The sequence below is a fragment of the Stegastes partitus genome, unplaced genomic scaffold, assembly GCF_000690725.1.
Source record: "Stegastes partitus isolate 25-593 unplaced genomic scaffold, Stegastes_partitus-1.0.2 Scaffold478, whole genome shotgun sequence".
Lineage (NCBI taxonomy): Eukaryota > Metazoa > Chordata > Actinopteri > Pomacentridae > Stegastes > Stegastes partitus.
In genome coordinates, this window is record NW_007578209.1 from 391939 (window position 1) to 412973 (window position 21035).

A 21035-nucleotide genomic window follows, 5' to 3' on the forward strand; every position below is an offset into this window, starting at 1 on the left:
ATTGTTTGGGCTCTTTAGGTTGAATCAACCTCCCAGTCAGTCTGTGTTCATGCACAGCTGAACGCACGAAACAAATTGGAACTTGGACCGTCCCCCTTTTGTGTGTCTCATGCTGTTACGAATTGTTTTTTTTTTACTGCTTTATCAACACATCTCTCCACATGAGTTCTTTAAAACATGAATTATTCCGCAGCATATTGCAAGAATAGTACTTTTTCTTCTCAGTTTATTAATCTTCCCTTGGCTTCTTCTCCAGCCATCTTTTTTTTTTATGTTATATCATTTGGAAGTGGAGCAGGTGTTCAGCCCAGATTCCCCATAATCCATTGGTGGGAAGTCAGGTTCAGCTATCGACCAATCAGTGCCAACGGCTCCCGAGGGAAGAGCACCTGAGGGAGGCCAGGCTTGTAGAGTAACTAGATGAGGCCAAATGAAATGGATTGGCTCCATTTATTGGAGGAGGGGTGGGGAGCCCTGCTGAAAATCAGTTAGGGTAATATCATTTTGGCAGAGGGGATTGGAAGGAGGTTTGTCCTCTGCTTCAGCTCTTCATCAGTGTCTCCCTTCTGTGTTTCATTCAGAAAACACATTTTCATTCTTCTCCAGGCAGTTAAATTCAAGTTAGTAGTACAACCACTCGCCACTTCAAACCTGAGAATTGTTCATACTTGTATAGCAAGAAAAGGAGAAACAAAAGCCTCACTTGATCCTTTCTCTGCTCTCCTCTTGGAAACATGGCACCAGGAGACACAAGAAAACGAGAGTTTAAGAGTCGCCTCTGACACGGATTTAACCGGGCGTCCCGACTGACTCGATCTCTCTGACCCTACTGGTAGCTTTTTTCTTTTTCTGACTCAGGGATTTTTTGGGGGGTTTTGTGTGCGCGAAACACCTTTCACGAATCCACAATGACGGTCGTTAGTTGTGCTTTCGGGGCTCGCGAGGCTTAAGCACAAACAGACTTGATGAGTAAAGACAAGTACACTCTGGGGCTGAATGTGCACCAAAAACCCCCCGATAGCAGGTTGGAGGTGGCAGAACAATGGAGTAGAGAGCATGACACACGGCTTAATGAGATGAAAAAAAGGATTTCACACACACACACACACACACACACACACACACACACACACACACACAGAAACACACACACTTTTGGGAATTAGGGGTTAGGGGTTGGTTCGGGTCATTCAACTGTAAAATGGGTTAAGGCTCTGTTTTTCTTCAAAGCAACATTGTCTGTCTCAATCTACCTCCCGTTCAGTCTTCATCACTGTCTGTGTGAATCAGTGCATGTCTGCTCGTTGTTTTTTTTTTCTTTCTACCCTTCTTACTATAAAAGCTATAGGAGTCTGAGCCACACAATTTCCTGGTCGTATCCCCTGTAAAGCAGGAGATAAAGGAGGTGAAGGGCAATCAGCGGGTAATAGCCGTCAGTGCATCCAACAGACGGAGTCCTCTCAGCTTATTAAAGGCCTAATAGGTAATGGCCGGGTAGTCGGTGGTTAAACAAGCGCTCCTCCATCATGTGTGACCGAGAGCTAATGAAGTCATCGCTGACAAATATTGGAAGCTAATCGAGTTGGGAGGAATTCAATCCTGTCGGTGTCCTCGTGCTCATCTATCAATACGTTTTCTCGTTCGTTTCTTTGAAATTCGGGGCTTAGGCTTTGCTGAGAGGGTTAATCAGTATGTTGGCTCCTCAGACTGGCACCTCTCTCTACTTCTGTGCATCACACATGAGCCACTTCTTTCATGTTCGGGGGCATATTATTATAAGAAAGCTGCCCGACAGATGTTTGAAGCAGCAAATTGGTGGTTTGAAGTGACAAGATATCTTATTTATTTGATTGATAGCACTTTGCTGTCATGTGGTACATAAATGGTTTATCGTGATCACTCTTCATGCTGCAGTTATTTTACTGCTTGTTTTAAACACAGCCTGCAGTTCAACCTACTTCTGTTGAAAAGCCACTGAGTTTTTATCATATCGCTGTTGGTCACGGCTCGATCAGCTTTACAGTTGCACAGATGAGTGCAGGATTGTTTAGTTTTTTCCAGAATGTAGTTGCTGCCAGTGGCGAGATATTTAAAATAAAGTGATTTTGATGAAAAATTGCAATTTTAGGCCGATATTTGGTTAAAGCCACGCATTATTAGTGATCAGACAGTTGATATTCTAACAGTTCTTTAGCTTTTACAGGTTCTGGTTTTGATAAATAATTGTGGCAGCTTTTTAAACATGTCTTTCGAACCCATCTGCGGGTTTTGGGAGTCAGAGGGTTAATAAACGCTTAAATACACATGAAAGTTCAATAGTGGCTGTGTTTGCATTTCATTTACTGCTACTTAATGAACCCAGAATACTGAAGGTTTGTGTTTAACCCGTAGAGTATCGTAGTTTGTCATATAAAATTGAAATATATATGAAATAAAACCACGTTGGGTGTCGCGCAGAGTGTGAAGCGAGCGTGCGTTTGTGTTTTCCACAGACGCAGTTTTGTCTCGAGCGTGACTGTTAGATAATGTGTTTAGATTAATAGAGTGGGACGGGGCTCAGCTGGCTTTTCATTTGGGAGACCGGCAGCAGAGCAGGAGGAGGAGGAGGACTGAGTCATGGAGATCTGTGCACATAGACGGAGGGATCAGGTGCTCGAGAGCCTCACGGCCCCAAACGTGTACAACTGACTTTTACTTAATGGCTTGATTATCACATCAGGACACAGCAGCCAGATAATCGCTGGAATCTGCAGAGACGTTCTTCCTGTTATTGACTAGATGTGAGAGAGGAGAGAAAGACAGGGAGCTCTGAGACACCAGATAATAGACTGAATTTAATGATACACATTTTTAAATCTTGTTTTGCTTTCTTTCTTTCTTTCTTTCTTTCTTTACGCACTCAACGCACTTTGGAAAGTGTGTTCACAGTGCTGTTGTCTCCCAGTTGACATAGGGCGCCTCCTGCAGGTCAGGTCGATGCACTGCACCTTATAGCACCCAGACTGCAAGAACTTGCTCTGGTTGAGATGCAGATTTTTTGCTCTTTAGTGTGATTTTAGTCTGGTTTTTCATACTTTTCTTACGTGACTGAGGTTTTGCAGCAGGTTGACGTGCTGCAGACTGATAAGAGTCGCTGCTGAGGTATGAAGTATTTAAGTCTTTTTAGGGGGTTTATAAATCCAGACAGACTTGTGATCTTAGCTGTAAGTGTATGACGGTGTCTCTGTTAAATCAAACACAGCTATGCGTGTGTGAAGGATACGTAGGATTTTCTGCATCCACCGCATAAAACCAAAAAGCTTAAACTCACCTGCATTAGAAAAGCAATTACATAATGAATGCAGGAGTTTGTCTTAAGGCTCCGACAAAGCCAACAGACCCCAGAAACAAATGCGATTTCATCTTAACTTAATCTGGGCCGTGTTTGCTTCACCAGCAGCTTCGTCTTTATGCTCACGCAGCTTCTACAGTGGTCTTACTGTTCCTAATTGAAACGTCTAATCGAGCCGTAGTGCAGGATAAGTGCGCGGCTCGACCCGCCTCAGTCACAGCTCATTTCTCTAATGAGCGCTGCTATTAGAGGGGAGCTTTTTTTTTTTTCCACCTCATGCTGCTTTAAGTCTGGCCCTTCGAGGTTTCTGGCCCTGCTTGCCCCGCTGACCAGTCTGCTCCCTGTCTGCACACACAGTTCCATTCCTAACTCCTTATGCGTGGTTCACAAAAAGTGCACAGTCTGCTAAAGAAAATGTATTTGCTTACTCCAGTAATGCAAACTGCAAGAAGCGGCTCATATTTTGTGTTAGTCAGTGTATTCAGGAACAGTCTGGAGCTTCTCCTGCAGTGCAGTAGTGGACTTAAAGGAAGTCATTTGCACAAAAACCCAAAGTAAACCAATTTGTGTGAGTGATAATATACATGAAGATAAATATTTAGAAGCTTGTAGCTGCTCTGCTCAGGACGCTCAGTTCCAACTTCTTTTATTCCTCTAACTCCGCCGCAGACCCCTCACTCCTCCGTTGCGTACCCCGGCCCCAGTCCACCTTCCTCCTCAGCCCCAGACCCCCTTTATGTCCCAGTCAGCTGGAGGCTCCATTAAGCCCCAGAAAGCAAAGCCGAGCCTCTGAAAAGCTCCCGTCCCCCCATAGAGACTGATTATAAAAGGAGCGAGGGAAGGGAGCGAGAGCAACGAAAGTGATTTTAAGAGCTTCTTTAAATCTGTGGCGTTAATGAGTTGTCCTCACCATGGCAACGTCTCATTTTCCAGGGTTTTCCACGCCACTTGCATGGATGGATTAGGGTTAAACACACACACACAAAAGAGGAAAATGTCAATAAAAGGGAAGCTGTGGACGTTTTCTTTACTTGTAAAACCACTGGGGAGCGTCTCCTGATGACAGTTTGTTTGTTTGTGGCTGAAGATGGATTCATAGATTGCTGTTTTTGAAGCGCTGTGCAGGATGATTCTGGAGTTTTTAAGTTGTTGCTCGCATTCACCACAAGGTGGCGCAATAGTACAGCGAAGCAGAGGATGAAAGGGCTGCGTTTATATTCCTTAGTTTCACAGTTGCTCATCTGAGAATCATCAGTTTTATACCAGTGCAGAAATAACATAAAAAGTGCTTTATGTGAGAATAAATTAGCATACTGAGAGGTTTAAGGTAATTACAAATAGAATTAGGATTAAATGAATTCCCTGTCAGGCGCTATGCAGCCATTCATCTACACCAAAAAGGAGACACATGGGGCGTCATAAGGAATTTAATTTGGAATAATGGTGGTCTTAAATTTTGGGAGTATTTGATCAGGGAGCCGGATTAGTTTCCCTCGAGGCCCATTAGGAGGGCGCGCTCACTGCATCCAAGAGAGGTCGGCTCTCTCTATTAAAGCCTCCATCCCTCCCTCTGTTATTGCTCAGATGGGACAGGAGGGGGGAGGGATGGTGGGAGAGGGAGGTAAAGGGTTTTTTTTTTTTTTTAAAGAAGGAAAGGGGGGCATGAGGGAAGGAAGGAAGGAGGGGTTAAGTGGATTTGGGGTCGTGCTTTTTTTTTTCCCAGACAAGGTCTAAGCGTGGGATTACCAACGGAGGAGCCCGGGCTTAGCACATGCATGTGCGCTCACACACACATCTGCATGACGTGTCGCCGTATCTTATCGATAAGTCAGATGAAACCTCCTCACTGTGTGCATGTGTGTTTTACAGATGATCACTAAGCCTCTGCTGAGACACATTTAACCCTCGTTGCCTTTACTCTGGGATTACGCTCATTTTAATACTACGACAGGACCGCATTATTACAGCATTAATGCACAAGTACGTCTGTGATAATGATCAAATCTGATTTGGAAAAATTGCAAACATAAAGATTATAGTTTTGGTGTGAGCCCTGGGTATGGCGAGCCCTGCTGAATGGGAAGGCAGTGCTGTCGCTGCTCTCAGGCCTCCCTTGAAGAATGAGAAGGAATCAGTAAAATACCACATGACCATCACTTTTTAACTCCTATCAGTCTTGTAAGAAATAACTCAATAGCATCCTCTTTTTATAGTGCAACTTGCTGCTATACTAAGTCATTTTACAGAATGCATTTTCACATGTACAACAAAAGGGGGGTAAATAATAGAGCCAGTGGTCACTGATATACACAAACTGCTTCAGTTTCACAGTCCCAGTATTGTGCACGCTGCACGCTGCACATGCACAAGGGACGTGGCAGTGAAACAGCAGTAAACAAGAGAAACTGCAGGTCGTGTGGGACTGCGGTGCACAATGAAGGATGTTTCCCCAGACGGCGTCTTGCAGAAAGCTGTTACTGTAGAGTGTGAGATCATTTCTAGCAGCTGCTGAATCGTATAAATCGTCATGCCAAGTCCACATGCCGATAACTGGTGCTTTGAACAGAAATAAAATATTTTGAAATCATCTCGTGTGTTGTTTAGGACTTAGTGACTGATACTGATTAATATATTTGCTGATATTCTTTATATATAAGTTGGAGTAGTGTTAGAAAGTGATAATAAAGGGGGTAGTTACTGGGGCTGGTCCGAATAGCAGTTTCTTGACTCCGGATATTCAGGCCCATTTAATAACGAATATCCGACTATTTGGACCGATGGGTGGGGGCGGGCGGAATGCACAGACAGCACTTGGCTGCTAATGCCAATAACTTAAATGCAATTCACTAACCAGTTAAGAGTTTAGCGTGAAGACACCGCTCGACTCCGCACCACCCTCTGCTACATGTGCTGCAGACAGTACTGGGAGTGAGACACCATTTCTAAACTACCACAAAGATCTTTTTTCTGCTCTGTCAGTGAACTCTATCACATCGGCCCATATCTGACCACATGCTGTGTGAGCCGTTACCAATAATATCAGCCAATCGATGGAATAATTCAGTTAGATTTAGGATCCGAGTTTACTTTAGTTTCAGTTTTCATGACCGAAAGCTATCTGGAGTCTGTAAAACATTCTATGACAAACCAGCAGTGCGGAGATGCATGTTGGGTCGATGCTATCGGCCTCATGAGCGCAGTCGAACGCAGCCATGCGTTGTTAACATATCGGTTGATAACAGTAATCAATGCCAGCCACCAGAACCGGCATCCGACTTCACATCTGGCCTCGCGAATGTGCCACCGCCTCGAGGCTGATTGTCTTGCTCACTTCCTAAACTTGTGTTCGTAGGTCAATTGTTTGCGTCTCTGATGGTTGATTGGATGTTTCGGTGTCGCGACTGAGCCGACTCTCCCCGAATGACCTACTGTTGTTGCCGATGGGAAGTGGGGTGCGATGTGGGAAATGGGTCAAACAGTATCGTGTCTATTTTGCTCCAGCTGTGGGTGAACTGTAGATAAACACGCATGCACACGCTGTAGCCGATGAGGCTTTAACCCACTTCCCATCGGCGTCCTTGTGTTCCCCTCGTATACACTCTGGGCTCTGTGATACAGGCCGTTCGCCCCCAGGTGGCTTGTTGGTTTGTGCCCTTGAGCTACTGGAGGCACTTAACCTAAATTAGCTCAGTCTGCCTCTGTGCCTCTGTGTCTGAATCAGACAAGACCCTCGCGTCAGCAGCACGAGCTGAGCGCCGGGGTCATGGCAACGGCAAAGAGCAACACCTTGTACCTCAGCTCATGTGCACATGCGCGTGCTTTTCTTTCGAGGTGTATTTCTTTATTGCCATTGTCTTGATAAAGCAGTTAATTAGAGTGTCAGCTAAATGGAAAAGTAAAATATTAATGCTAATGACTCATATTGTTAAAGCGCATGACGTAAGATTCCAGTCTGCCACCAATTGATTACTGGCATTAGTCCAGCTTTGCAATCATTCATATCACACTTTTAATTGAGTGCGTTGTGAAGTTCAGAGTCTGGTGGCGACACAATGGAAACGGTGGACGGCTGCACACCACCGTTTGTTGCTCCTGCGTGTCTAATGTCAGATTTATGGCGCTTTGTATATGCAGGTAATTATAAAATTGGATTAATGGTTGTGTGCTGCTATGAAGCAGGACGACGCAAACACACACACAGAAACACACACACACACAAGCCCTTAGGAGGGAAGCTCCAACTGCCATGGTGTTGAAAATGTAGGTCAGGAAACCAGTGTGGCAGCCAGCATAATGTTCTGTGTGTTGGCATCTCCACTGTGTGTGCATACATGAGCATGCAGTGTGCGGTTACATGCTTGCATGCTGATAGGCTTCGGGCACGTGCACATATATTGTCTTACAACCTATATCCGCAAGAGCCTGTGTGTCAAAGGCAGAAAGAAAAGATAAAGGGGGTGCAATTCATTGATATCGACCTCCTTTATCGCCCACAGTGAAAAGCGTCACGGTGTCCGTTGTCTAAATGCAGTAGATCGTACAAAACCGCTGCAGGCACACATTCACACATGCAAACCCACGCAGCCTCCCTCAAGCCGCTAGAATGCAAGAGGCCGGCGAGGCGTCCCATCAGCATGCGTCGGACACGCAGAAACTTTATCCACAAACACTCTTCAGCCTTGTGGTTATTGATGCTGCAGGTCCTCGGAGGCTTCGCTGCAGAGTGAGAAGAGCCCGGAGTCAATATGAGTGGAGACAGCCTGGCTGCATGGTAATGGATCTAAATGTAATCTGCGCGCTGCCAGAGCTCTGTCTTTATGTTACTGCAAAGAGGTTTCCACTGGGAAATTATTTCTCAGTAGCATGTCAGACATGTGGTATACCTCTCCAGTCTGAATTTAGAGTAGGAGTAGTTTAGGGGAATAATTGAATGGCAATATATTAGGATATTTTATGCCGCTGTCGATGCTGGATGACCTGCTGGGAGTCCAACATTAAAGCTGTTCACTCTTTGACACACATCATTCTCATTGAAGTTTTTAAAGACGTGTAATTTCACTTTCAAAACAGACGTCTTTTCTCACTGATATGAAAGGCTTGCAGTTTGAATGAGCCACAAAGGAAGCGAGACGAGAGGATGACGGCAGGACAGGACTTCCAAGTTCCCTGTCGGACCAGTGTTCTTAGATTTAAGTTTCATTTTTACTTGCTCCTGGGTTAGATTGAAGCACAAAAACTACTTTTCAGTTTAGGAAAATGTCAAGGCTTTGGTTAAAACACAACTGTTCTCTTCCATTTTGTGGGTCACCATGGTGATGAGTCCCGCCCCATCCGATGTATGATTGGTTGGCTTACATGTGGATTCAGTTTATGGTAGTCACAGACGTCATTTGACAGGAAGCATGTCTCCCTTAAAATGTACGTTTTTAGTTCTTAAGGGCGTTTCTGAACAGCGACCGATCACAGTAGACGCTTGATTGGTGTCTCCATCGATGATTGGCAGCTGCTCTTAAACAGTAATCCAACGTGGACTTCACCCTCCTACAGATACACAAACATGCGCTGCACCTGATTGGATGAACACTTGGAACCTTTCCAACATTTAAAAAATGGAAGTATGAAAACAGTTCACCAAAATGAAAACACTGGAGGTGAGAAATAAACCAGTACCAAATTTGTCTTCATGTTAGATGAGTAACAGTGAGGTTAAGAGTTTCTTGAGAGTGTCCAGAGCCTCAAAGCTCCTCGGTTTCATAAAGTAGCCTAAACCGCAACTTCATGCAAATGAGAAGCAGGCACCTTGACGTCCTGTCTCTCAAAACACGACATGATGCTACCAGCATGCATTGCACGCCTGCTTACAATGAATGGGAAGCGTTGAAGTGTCTGATCCTGTGGACATGTACCGTAAGAGCACAGCGGTCCTCATAGTAATGAAGCTGACTCTATTGTGCACAGCATCGCCGTCCTTAGAGCCTCTTGATTCCACGTACTTGATCCCGTCCAAACACCAGAAAAACACCAACCTACAAACTTTCCAGTTCCAGACACGCCTGTTTCAGTTCCAGCTCATTGTCCCGCCAGCTTCAGGAGGGCCAACAGGCCAGCGGGGTCAGATTGCATTAGATTTAAGGCTCTGTTGCCGGGGAGGAAACAGACGGTTAGCTGCAAATCCGCTCTGACGGGGGGCATAAAACATCTCAAGTTAGCAACAAAACTGCCACCTTCTCTAAAGACCCCCAAAAGCTCATGCGTACAAATCAGCATGCTCGTAAAACAACAACGTTTTAACTCCCTGCTCGACAGGCGTGTACGTTTTAAGAGAGACCCGCCTTCATTGTGCTGAAGCCGACACTGGGCTGTAAAAGTTTTCTTGTTTAGTGGACGTGTAGGAGGGCTCGTTTAACGCTGGCACACCTTCCTGTCACGTTGGCCTTTTAGCTTTTCCTACCTTAAGAAGTGCTCCAGCAGAGACTAGACTGCGATGCTCCAACATACAGTATCTGTTCTCTCTGTCTTTGCTTCTCTTTCATCCTGGCTTGAATTTCAAAGGCGGTCATTAGGGAGCGCCCGGGTCAGACGCCGGCCTGCTGGGTCTTGCTGTATGTTTGCGCGTCTGCCTTCCTGTGTATAATTTCTGTTTTTACTGAATCTAGACCTACAAATGGATGTTTTGGATCCACACCTCATCTCTGCCTTCTATCTCCACCCCCTGAGCTGCCTTTATCTCCTCTCTCGTTTCTTTTGTCCCTCTAAACACTGCCTTTTCTATCCCGTCTCGTATCGCTACTCAGCAAAACGGCCTCGGCTTCTGCCACATCAAAGAATCCTCGGATGCAACTCGTTCTCTTTCTTCCTCTCTCGGTGTTTGGCTCTGTCTGGCTTCTGCACATTCACATGCATGAGGTCTGTGTGATGATTGTTGAACAGATAACACGAACTGCGTCCGTCGCCACATCAAGGCGAAGGCAAGCGCATGCATGTGTTTGCGATGCAGAAACAAACGGAGAGGTCTGACTATGCGGGCTTTAGTTTTTGCAGGGTGTCACCCAGACTTTCTCATGGATCACAAAGGAGGATCGGCCTATAGAGGGAGGCCCCTCTGCCTTTCATTCAGAAGAATAATCCAGCACACACACACACACACTGCTAAGTTGATTTTACTTGAATTGAATTTAATGCCGTAAGCAGCCGGTGAGACCTTTTGGTTTGGTGTAAAACGTCCACACAGACACAGCGAGTGAGCTTCAGCTGGATTAAAATCACAAACTAATTATAGAAGCTTTCTAAATCCCCAACAAGCAAACATGCAAAAAAAAATTTGTGCACTAGAAACCACTTATTTTAACCAATCCAGTAGCTTTAAGCGCACGAACAGTCATTTCTGTCTTGTTTTGAACCCCACCATCACGCAAATGCTCTGCTGATGTGTGTTTGTGATGGAATCCCAGCTGCTTCAATGGAGCAGGTCAGACGGAAAGACCAAATGAGCGGGCTGCGGGGGGAGGAGGTCCGGAGTTACCCAGTAACCTCAGACACAAGTGCAAGGAAAAGAAAGAAAACAAGAGAAAGAGGGACGGGAGGGAGACAGCGAGAGTTTGCAGAGTGTCACTTAAAGGTCGTTCAGCAAGTGCGGGAGTTTGTCGAGCCGAATGCGTTCGTGATGCACGGGAACTTCGCCTCATGCTAGAATCATTAGTGCCAGAAGAAAAAAAACACAGTTATCGCAGCTTGTTTGCTCAGCCTCGCCTCTCCGTCACCTTCAGCGTGTGAGCCGCTTCGAGCGAGAGTCGCTGTTTATTCAGGGGAGAGTTTGAAGTTTAACTTTGCTTAATTGCCTTTTTTTATGAGGGCTGTAGAGAATCAACCCCATCAGCGCCGTCCTGCAGCTTTAGTTCACGCTGATAGCTGTTGCAGTAAAAATGTACGACTCTGAAAAAAGCAACTTCTCAGTGAATTTTTAAGCAAATATCTTTACTGCGTTGATAACAACATGTGTACATGTTCGATCGCTCAGCTCTGATCTAAGCAAACTGACTGCCTCTTTGCTGCTTCTCTCCTTCACTCGCTGCTGATAGATTATTCATGTCTTGCTCTACATCTCAGAGAAGACCAAAGCGATCAGATTCCCATTGACCCCTGATGTTCTGCTTTCATTCACAGAGATGTAGGGATGAAAGAAAGGAGGGGGGGAAGGGATGAGAGCGCCACTGTGTTGCTCTACATGCGATAAATTATAGATATTCATTCACAGAAAAAAGGGGGAAGGGGGCGTGATGGTGAAATATGATGCAGCATTCATGTTTCAGGGTGTTTGTGGTATATTTCCTGTTTAATCCTCTGAACCCCAAAACCTGCTGGAAAGCACGTTATCTTTAAAAATTACAAGATTTATCAGAGGAAGAAACTGCAAAAGCAGAAAAATCACATGATTTTCAGCTTTCCGATGGTACTTGAACTACTCGTCTGTGATTTCTCGTTCTATGAGGAGAATTAACCACATCTAAGCTTCAAACTATGTCTTTTTGTTCTATTCAGTTCAATTCAATTCAGTTTTATTTGTGTAGCGCAGTTTACAGCACATGTCATCTCACAACGCTTAACATAGTCAGGTTTGGACCTTACAGGTTTAATAACCCAACAATCCAAAGATCTACTCCCTCTGAGCAAATGCTGGTAAGGAACCAAAACCTTGCTTTCTGTGTGTATTAACTGACATGTCCTGGTCAAAAATAACTCCAAGGTTCTTTAGAACTGGAGGCCAAGGTGATGCCATCTAGAGCAGCTATCTGGTTCTGATGTGTCTAGGGCCAAATACAATAACCTCAGTGTCTACATGTCTCTTTTAACAAGTATCAAAAATGAACCATTTGCTCTGACCGGATTCTGCATAAAAGCTCAAACTTGGTGCACCTCAACTCAACTGGGAAGCCAGGAGTTGTTTGGCTGCGATTGAAGGTCACATGACAAAAATTATGTCAATTTTTGGCTGAACCGGGCTCAACTGCACGCATGGAACAAATAGCAAATTTAAACTCTCTAATACTCATAGTGTGTAGACTACGTCCACGTTTTCTCCAGTAATGGTAACGCAAAAAAATGCTGCACATGCTGATGCCATTTTTTTTTTCTTCCAATTTTATGTAAAAAGAAATTGAATTTAATTTTTTCCTTTTTGAACAATTTATGGTATTATCACGTTGTCGCACTGCACAAAGGACATTTCTGGCTTCTCTCTACTTTTATTCATGATTGAGGTGCAGGAGTTTATATTGCAGTGAGAAATGAGAATTGATTGCGTAAAAATAGTGTAAAATAGTGTAAAAAGAAAAATTAAAATAAAAACAAAAGCCAGAAACTTCAGTCACTGGTTGACAAATTGGAGTCACAGCTTTGTTTTCCATTTTGAATTTGTAGGATATTAAATGTTTTTGCACTTTTATAGTAAATAATAGTAATTTCTGAACAAATCGGTTAATTAACACAAAATAAATTCAGCCAATGTATCTAGAAATAAAGTGAGGACCTTATCAGTGTTTGAGTTGCTCAAGGGCATCCCACACTGGATTACTAGAGGAAAGAACTACATCCCAAGTTCATGGACTCACACCGGTGACCTTCAGGCGACACCACGTCTCTGTTCGAGTCCATTCATGTGTTCAGTTCGAGTGACTCGGTTGCAGCTCCGCACTCTTGCAGATGCAAAATGTTTGTTTCCTCTCATGTGCTAAACAAATACTTACTTCTCTCATTTCCCTGCTTATCTCCACCTGGCAGGTTTCACCGAGGGGGAAGGTGTGCAGGGTCAGAGCCGAAACAAGAAATAAAAAAAGAGAGGGGGGAGCGTGAAATCAATGCAGGCTTGATTGCATTAGCAGTCGTGAAACGTCAAAAAGGAAAAAAAAAAGGAGAAAAAGAAAAGTGGGGATTGAGAGAAGGAGGGAGACGGAGGAGAGAGATTCGACGTTAGCGGATCAGGTAGAGTTGAAGGGTTTTAGAGGGTCAGCTTAGCTCCCTCTTCTTAAGTCCAATTAGAGAAATAAAAGCTGAGAGCTGTCAGATGAAGGGAGGGTGCGAGTGTGTAGACAGTAGATGTTATGGACGAGGAAGAAAGGGGAAGGTGTGTGTGTGTCTTGGGGATTGATGAAATGATAGATCTGGATCTGGAGGGAATAGGAGATAAATTCAGCAGCGATGTGTAAAAGAAAAAAAGAAAAGAAGTCAGGTGTTCATGTGAGACAGACTCTGCCAGGTTCCTCCAAATGTGGGGTGAAAACAGGACAAGAAAGACAAAGAAAGCAGCGACAGGAGGAACAGCAGGAGTCCCTCATCAATCCACGTCCATTCAATTCGCCACATTAATTAGTGAGTCTTAATTACAACATCTAATTAACAAAGAGCACCACAATTTCTCATTTTTCTTTCTGTCGCCACCTTTTGACGTGAGCATGCTGCTCCCGTTCCAATCAGAGATAACTGCCTTCTTGACTCATGGATTAATACTAATGAACATGTGTTCAGGTTGTTTTGTTGAATGCAAATAAACGCCTGGAGGTGTCGCCAGTTGAAATAATTAGGCAGGTTAATGAACACACAAGCAAAGCCGACTGTGAAGCTGATAACTGAGTTGTTTTTCTGGCTACGTTTCGTGAATTGTGTCTTTCTTTAATTTTTTATAGTCTTCTATGTTGAATGTCTTTGGTTGGTTATTTGTGCAAACCAAGACATCTGAAGGTGTCATCTTGGAAATCTAAAGGCTTCTCTTCTCGTTTGTTAGCAATTAATTGGCCAAACTGGGAGGGGGAAAAAAAACAGATAATGAGAACATCTAACTGCAGTCCTGGGAAGTTGTTAAAGGATTACGACTCGGTTGTAATGAACAGAAAAGGCAAATGTTGCTCAGCTTAAGTAATTAGTTGTTTAGTGCCCGTATAAAACAGGGCTACAATCTGTGCCCTTTAATCACCTACATCTTAATCTCTAGTGCTTGTCCTTCTGTACAGGCTTTTTCCTCGTTTCCAGGCTTCACCCGCTGAGTCTGTACGCTTCCTTCCTACGCTGCTTAGAGTACGAACAGATGAAAGATTGATATTGTCTGGTCGGTGGAGGGGGGGGCTTCTTCCATTCTTCACTGGGGAAGAGCGGAAGGACGTATGGCTGAATGGATATCCCTAATCCTAGAGGTGGCCTAGATTTGCCGGCCTCCTTCAGCGGATAGAGATGTTGACCTGTCTGTCGTAGTGTGCGTCTGTTGACAGCGGCCCGAAAACAATAGGCTTTCTAATGAGAGAAGCCGCCTGGGCTCGCGTCTGCATTAATTATCCTGATACTGTACGCGTGCCAAGCAGGACGAGATATCAACCAGACAGAAGCTACAGACGAAACATGGGGCCAGACTTTGGTTTTAAACTTTCAGATGGACACGCTGACCTTTACAAAAACTGTCCATATTGTTTCTAATCTGGTAAAGTATTTAATTATCCGACTGGTTTACGGGTGATTGAGTTTGATTAGTCGATTGCTTGTTTGCTCTGTAGGATGTCAAAAAGAGAGTGAAAAATTTGTAGAGCTCTTTATTTTCGTGATGAGGTGCGATCAAAAAGTTCTGTTTCTGTTGCATGCACAGGTGCAGTCACAGGCAGGTACGTATTTGTGATTTCATCATGAACCTCATAACATAACATCGTATCGCCGGTCACAGGAGCTGAGTCTGCAGCTATGACCAGAGACCAAACAGCAACAGTAAAAGAGCCTCCAGACACGTCAGGTGCAACACTTCGACTTTGGACGGGTTGTTCACTGAAATCATGCCCCAGATTTGGACTCTTAGTTCTACTGAAGCGGGAGAACATTCGGTACAAACAACTAGGGCCAAAAATGTTTATCACGATGTAAATGAGAAAGGCGGTTGGTGAGTATTCGGACCGACGGGGTGGAAGTGGGCGGGACACACAGGCAGCACTTGGCTGCTGATGCCAGTTTGGGGTCGTGGTCACAGCGGTCTATGTTTATACCATCGGGTGGTGGCAGCGGCAGGGAAGGGTAGCGGCGGGTGGCGGGCAAATATTTGGATCTCAAAATTGCTATGCGGACACCACCATAACGACCGAATATTCCGATATCCGGGTCCATGCACTGCGTTCATTCTCCTCCTCGGTTGCCGCCATGCTTCTCGCTCCGTGTGCATGACGCCGGCCGAAAACAACAGCACTGCGCGTTTCACTCAAATTTTATCGCGATATTTCAATTTCATATCATCTCCTAACATTACACCAGTATTACCCTGCACGCTTTGATACGGCCCAGCCCTACAAACAACCTGTACTGTGGCGCATCGGTGTTCAGGCCCACGTGTGCTGCTCTGCTGCTCACAGCTTCTCGATTATGCATAAGTTGTTTCGACCACATCAACACAATCGTCGCTCACCAGATTCGCCTCCCTGCGACTTCTTCCTCTTCCCCAAGATGAAATTCAAGTGGAAGGTTCGCCATTTTGACTCGGTGGAGGAGATTCAGCGCAGATGGTGCTTGACATGCTTCCAGAAGTGGACTTCCAGGGAGTGTTACCAAGCGCGGCAGGAGAGCTGGCAGTGGTGTTTGGCTGCACACGGCTTTATTAGGGCGGGTGGCCAAATTTAAATCATGTATGGATTTGCATGGATGAAGTCCCAGAACTTTATGAACGCATTTTGCATTTTGTCTGTCTAGACAACCTGAAACTCATTTTACAAGGATATAAAACCAGAAGTAAAAGACTTTGTTTGGCCTAATTGCTTGATACATGTTTCTGTTGTTTTAGTAATTGATTAGTACTAATTTAAAGTAAACCAGACATTTGGTCATCTTGTCAAATGAATGGGTTTGTAATTACTGAAGGGTTGAATAGGACCCAGAACTTCATAGCGGATCTGGTGACAACATGAACTGACTAAATACATTTTAATTTCTGTAGATTGTATTATATTAGCTTGTGATATGATAAAAGACAGAAACCCCATGTAATAAAAGCACTCAACAGCCAAATTTGATCTCTTCAAACATTTCAACAACAACTTTTGATGAACTCGACCCATATTTACACTCTTTTCAACGACGTCCTCGCGGGTTTTACGAAAAAGGTGCAGAAACGTGTCGCCTGCAATCAGAGCTTCCAAATTCAAGGACAAACCCGCAAATGTGTGAATAGACACTTCACAGCGTACAGGAGGCTGTGCGGAAACAATGAATGTCGCTAAACACGAACAAATATGGCAAAAAAGAGGCAAAAAAAAAAATCCAAAATGTCGTCTGCACACTTGTGCAGCACTTCAATGATGCGCTAAAAGGTTCAGATGAAGGAGCAGGAGGACGGGGGGGGGGGGATCCTTTTTACCCACAAATTCAAGGATCATTTGCAGTCCCATTCAAGCTCCTGTTGCAGCCCCCTCCCTCCCACACACACCCTCCCTCCACCCTTCAACCATTTTGGTTGAAATAAAATACGGCCACAAAAGGAGGGGCTGTCCTGCCCTTGTGGAGATGTGTGTGTGTGTGTGTGTGTGTGTGTGTTTGAATGGGTGGGTGCTGGAGTGTGTGCATGATAGATTGTGAGCGGATCGGACAATGGGAGGATTGTGTGTGCTCTATATTTATGCGGCACAGATTCGGCGGCCATGTGCGCACACAGCAGGCTGATCCGACGGAGGAGAGGGGGCTTCATATAAACACCTAAAGTCAAAAAAAAATCCCAGCTGAAAACTTGGAACGAAACGAGCTCCAACAAGATAAATATTTGTGGTGTAGTGAGATGTCCTGTATGTAGTCATGTTTGCACTTTGCACGCAGGTAGGAGCTGTTATCCTCCTGAGAAAACCTCGTGAAAAGCTCAGCCTGTCTGTTTTGTCTTTTCAAGGATGTGCAAGGTTCTTCAGCAGAGGTGACTCGTAGTTTAATTAGATGCTTAAATATTCCCCAGATGAGTCTGTCGTAGCAGCGGAAGAGGCAGATTTCCAGAGTAGAGTAGAAAAGGAAAGAAGTGAATGAAATAAGCAAAAAAAAATCTCAACACTGTGACAAAAAAAAAAAAAAAAGTTTCGTCTCGAGCGAAGAATGACTGATGATGAGAAATAAAGGCAGCCAGAACTCCTTGGTAACCAAAGCACAGCGGAGCAGAGGGGCCGGTCCTACACCCCTCCTGTTGTGGGTGTGTTTGTCTCCGAGGACTGGACTGCCTGAGGGGGGGAGCGGTGGTGGTGGTGGTGGTGGTGGTGATGGGGGGGAGTGTCGGACCGGGAGTGTGTTTAGAGAGAGAGAGAGAGAGATGGGCGTAGAGACTTATTGTCAGCATAGCAGACGCTCATACACTCACAGTCGAGCCGCCGTATAGTGAGAATGTGAGTGGAGGAGCTCCGCCGCCTTCATCCTCCCGCCTCCATCCCGTCTGCTCACATTCCCTGGATTCGTCAGGATTTTCATGCCAGGCACTTTTTTTTAAAAGAGAGAGATATACACACTCAGCTGGAATAATGGTGTTTATCGGGACCTCGTTGAAATCTGTCATCAAGTACTTCAAAAGGAAGGGTGAGATATTTTGGTGTTATTTTCTGTATCAAAACTATCAAACAGAATAAAGTCAGAATTTCCACTGATTTGCACAGTTTTCTACATTTCCCACAGCCTTCTATCACTTTAGCTGATTTCAGGCTTTTTTTTCTGTATCAGAAGTGTCCACGTACCACCTTTAAGGGGTTTTTATTGCAACTCGTGCTTTCCTGTGGTTGCCTCTGCTGAGCCCAACCCTCTGTTGCACCCTGTTACCAGGTAACCGCCGGGCCAAGACTTCACAACTGTTGGCACTAAATGACCCAGCAGCGTTTGTAAAGGTGACAAATGGAGGAACTGAAAAAAAAAATCACAGCTGCTTTATTGGAATTGGTTGGCCTCTTTTACGAACTTTCTGATGTTTTGGCTCCATGTTGCAGAAAGTGCACTGGGTCTGTGTGCCGTGTATGCGCAGTAGATTAGGGTTAAGACGATTAGTTGGTGTTGCAAGGCTCTTATTTTATCAATGGCTGTGAATTACGCACGTGAGGATGAAACAAAGACGTGGTTGATGCAAGGCAAGCTGCTTGTGAAGAGCCCAATCTTCAGGGTTTATTTATAACCTGTGTGTGTGTGTGTGAGGTGATTTTGTTAATCATTGCCTCAGCGTTTTCTGTACGTCTCACTTCTTATCCTGCCATCTTGCACATGCCTGCAGTTTGCTCCTCGGCCGGGGGACTTGGTCCAGCAGTTGAGTTTTCCAGGTCATTACAGACCCCCAGAGAGTCTGTGTGGTAAAGGGAGACGAAATATTTTTGGGGTCAGTTTGGAGGAAAAAAAGGTTAAACAAGGGTTAAAAGAAAAAAAGAAACAGTCAGGGATATTGGTGCAGTAGATGTGTGACACCTGCCCGGAGGTAGATGCTGTTTTTAGATTTAAAACTATCTTGAGGATCATCATTTCCTGCAGCTCTTCTTTGACCTGTTTTACCGCCATGAAGGGATTCTGTGTCTCAGAAACTAACCAGAACCGCAGAAAAAAACACAGAAACTATCATGTTGGACAGTCAATATTCAATACTGGTTGATGGGGACCCAGTTCAGGATTAACGTGGGTGTTGTCAATACAGTGTGATCACTGGTATCGATCATAACAGCGCTGGTGTGTGTGTATGTGTGTGTGTAGTGTGTGTGTGCTGATGTGTCTGATGCCTGTTAATGTTTCTCAGTAGCGAGTTCTGTTTGTCAGAGAGCGTAGAGAGAGCTGGGATGTCAATGGGCAGAGGGATTAGTGGACTTCTGAAAGACTTTCGCACCAAAGTCCAGTGTGTGTGTGTGTGTGTGTGTGTGTGTGTGTGTGTGTTGAGGACCTAGGGGGGTATTGTGGCATTGAAAGGGCTGATGTGGAGACTGATGCAGAGGGACAATACAGGCTTTGTGTCCATAGTCCCCGTGTCCTTGGTCCGCCTATAGCCTCACTGGGCTCTATTCAAACTCCATCGTCAGAAAGCAGGAGGGGGAAGGGGCTACCTGTGCTGAATGTTTGGGAGAATAACACAATTTAAAATGTAAAAGAAATGGGGTAGGTACATTTTTTAGGAAGACAAGCTTGTTTAAGGACCAGTGTGTTGCTCACCAGTGAGTGTTCTTCTGGACCGGGTGGCCCTCTGAGCGCCAAACTTACCAACAAGGTTGTTGCAGTAACTTCCACATGTCAAACTCCACTGCCACAGATCAGCGTGCCGGTAATATTTCCTGCATACGTACTGGTTTGGCGTGTCTGTCTCGTGCAGCTTTCCCCGTCCAGAGTTTTGCCTCGTGATGCATTTGATTGGAAATTCTGACCAGCGCCGGCACGCTGTGAGGCAGCATGACAGCAACACGAGTAGATAACCGTACGCCGTCTACGCCTCGCAGCCGTCACATGCAGCAAACAGTGGGTTCGCCGTGACCCCCCTCAGCTATGTGGCGTCTGTGGCCTTTCTATTCTGTCACATTAGCTTCACGTGACATTTTTAGAAGGGCAGATAGGACTGTAGGAGATTGATTCAGCTGAGATGCCAAACAATAAGTCAGAGAACACGCGTGTCTCTGAATTCTTGTTGCTGTGTTTCTGCCGTTCACACCTCAACCGTGTGATTTGTAGCTTGTGAAAACAAACATGTTGGACTCTGGTTCGCTGCCTGTGTGTGGTGGTTGTGCTCTAACATGGCTGCAACACATATTTGATGGTGGCAGCAGAAATGGAAAAAACTCGCAAACAAAATGGAAACGGAGAACAAAGAGACACAATCACTGGGTAACAGATTTTTGGGGCTGATTTTAGGCAGTGAAACATCTGATATTGATGTATCAGCCGATATTGTTTAAATAGGTGCTTGAGTTATATTGAAAGGGGAAGATAATGGGGTCATTGTTTGGTAGTTTTCCAGTGTATTCCACAAAGCAGTTTCCACAACTTCTCATAAAAACGCAGCGTGACTCCGCACCACTGTGTGCTCTGCTACATGTGCTGCAGACAGTCATGAATGTAAACTGTGGAGTCAGAGAAGCTGTGCTGGACAAACTATGTGATGACACAGTTTCTAAATTAGCATCTTTTTACGCATCATGTACTGTCTCGCTGTGCACTAAACAACATCTATGCTGTTACATGTGATAGGCCGATGAGGGCTCTGACACTTCCTGCTGTCCTCTGCTGCCCATTCATCAGGCAGAATCATTTTGGTGCTGTTAGTCACAAGCACAGACAGCTCAAGTTTTCTTAAGACGCTCAGTTTGCTGCACTCTTCCAGGTTGCAAACCAACAGAGATGCTTTCTGAGTCGTCGTGGTCGTTGACACACAGTTATCTGTATATCAAAGCACCGTCTCCCACTTTGCTTAACGGCCCATTTGCAGCTGTAGGCCTACCATCCTGACCCGCCACCTCCGTCCTCCCCCAACACACACACACACACATTTGCCATGCAGCCCACTATGGCTCATTTGCACCTGTGAAAAACCCCTCAAACAAAAACACTCCACACACTCCCAACCGCTGCCGGGATCCGTCCCCCTTCTTCCTGCTGCTCAGTCCAGACTTCTGCCGCCCTCCCAGTCCGGATGGACAAGTTGTTGAGGTGGTGGTCGGGGACAAACAGATGTTGACTTACATTTGGCTGCTTAAATGGAGATAATTCTACA

At 45.1% G+C, this 21035-nt stretch overlaps 1 protein-coding gene across 10 annotated transcripts in view; it reads left to right on the plus strand.

The window, feature by feature from the left end:
• nhsl1b (NHS-like 1b) overlaps positions 1-21035 on the plus strand; it is a 130503-nt gene that overhangs the window by 83730 nt on the left and 25738 nt on the right. For 2 of the 10 annotated variants that reach the window (XM_008286961.1, XM_008286962.1), the window contains exon 1: positions 17718-17890. The exons of the other annotated variants lie outside the window; for them this stretch is intronic. In XM_008286961.1, coding sequence (XP_008285183.1) covers positions 17836-17890 — 55 coding nt within the window. In that variant the 5' untranslated portion in view covers positions 17718-17835. Of the gene's footprint in view, positions 1-17717; positions 17891-21035 lie in introns of those variants that run through there. 10 annotated transcript variants of the gene reach the window in all.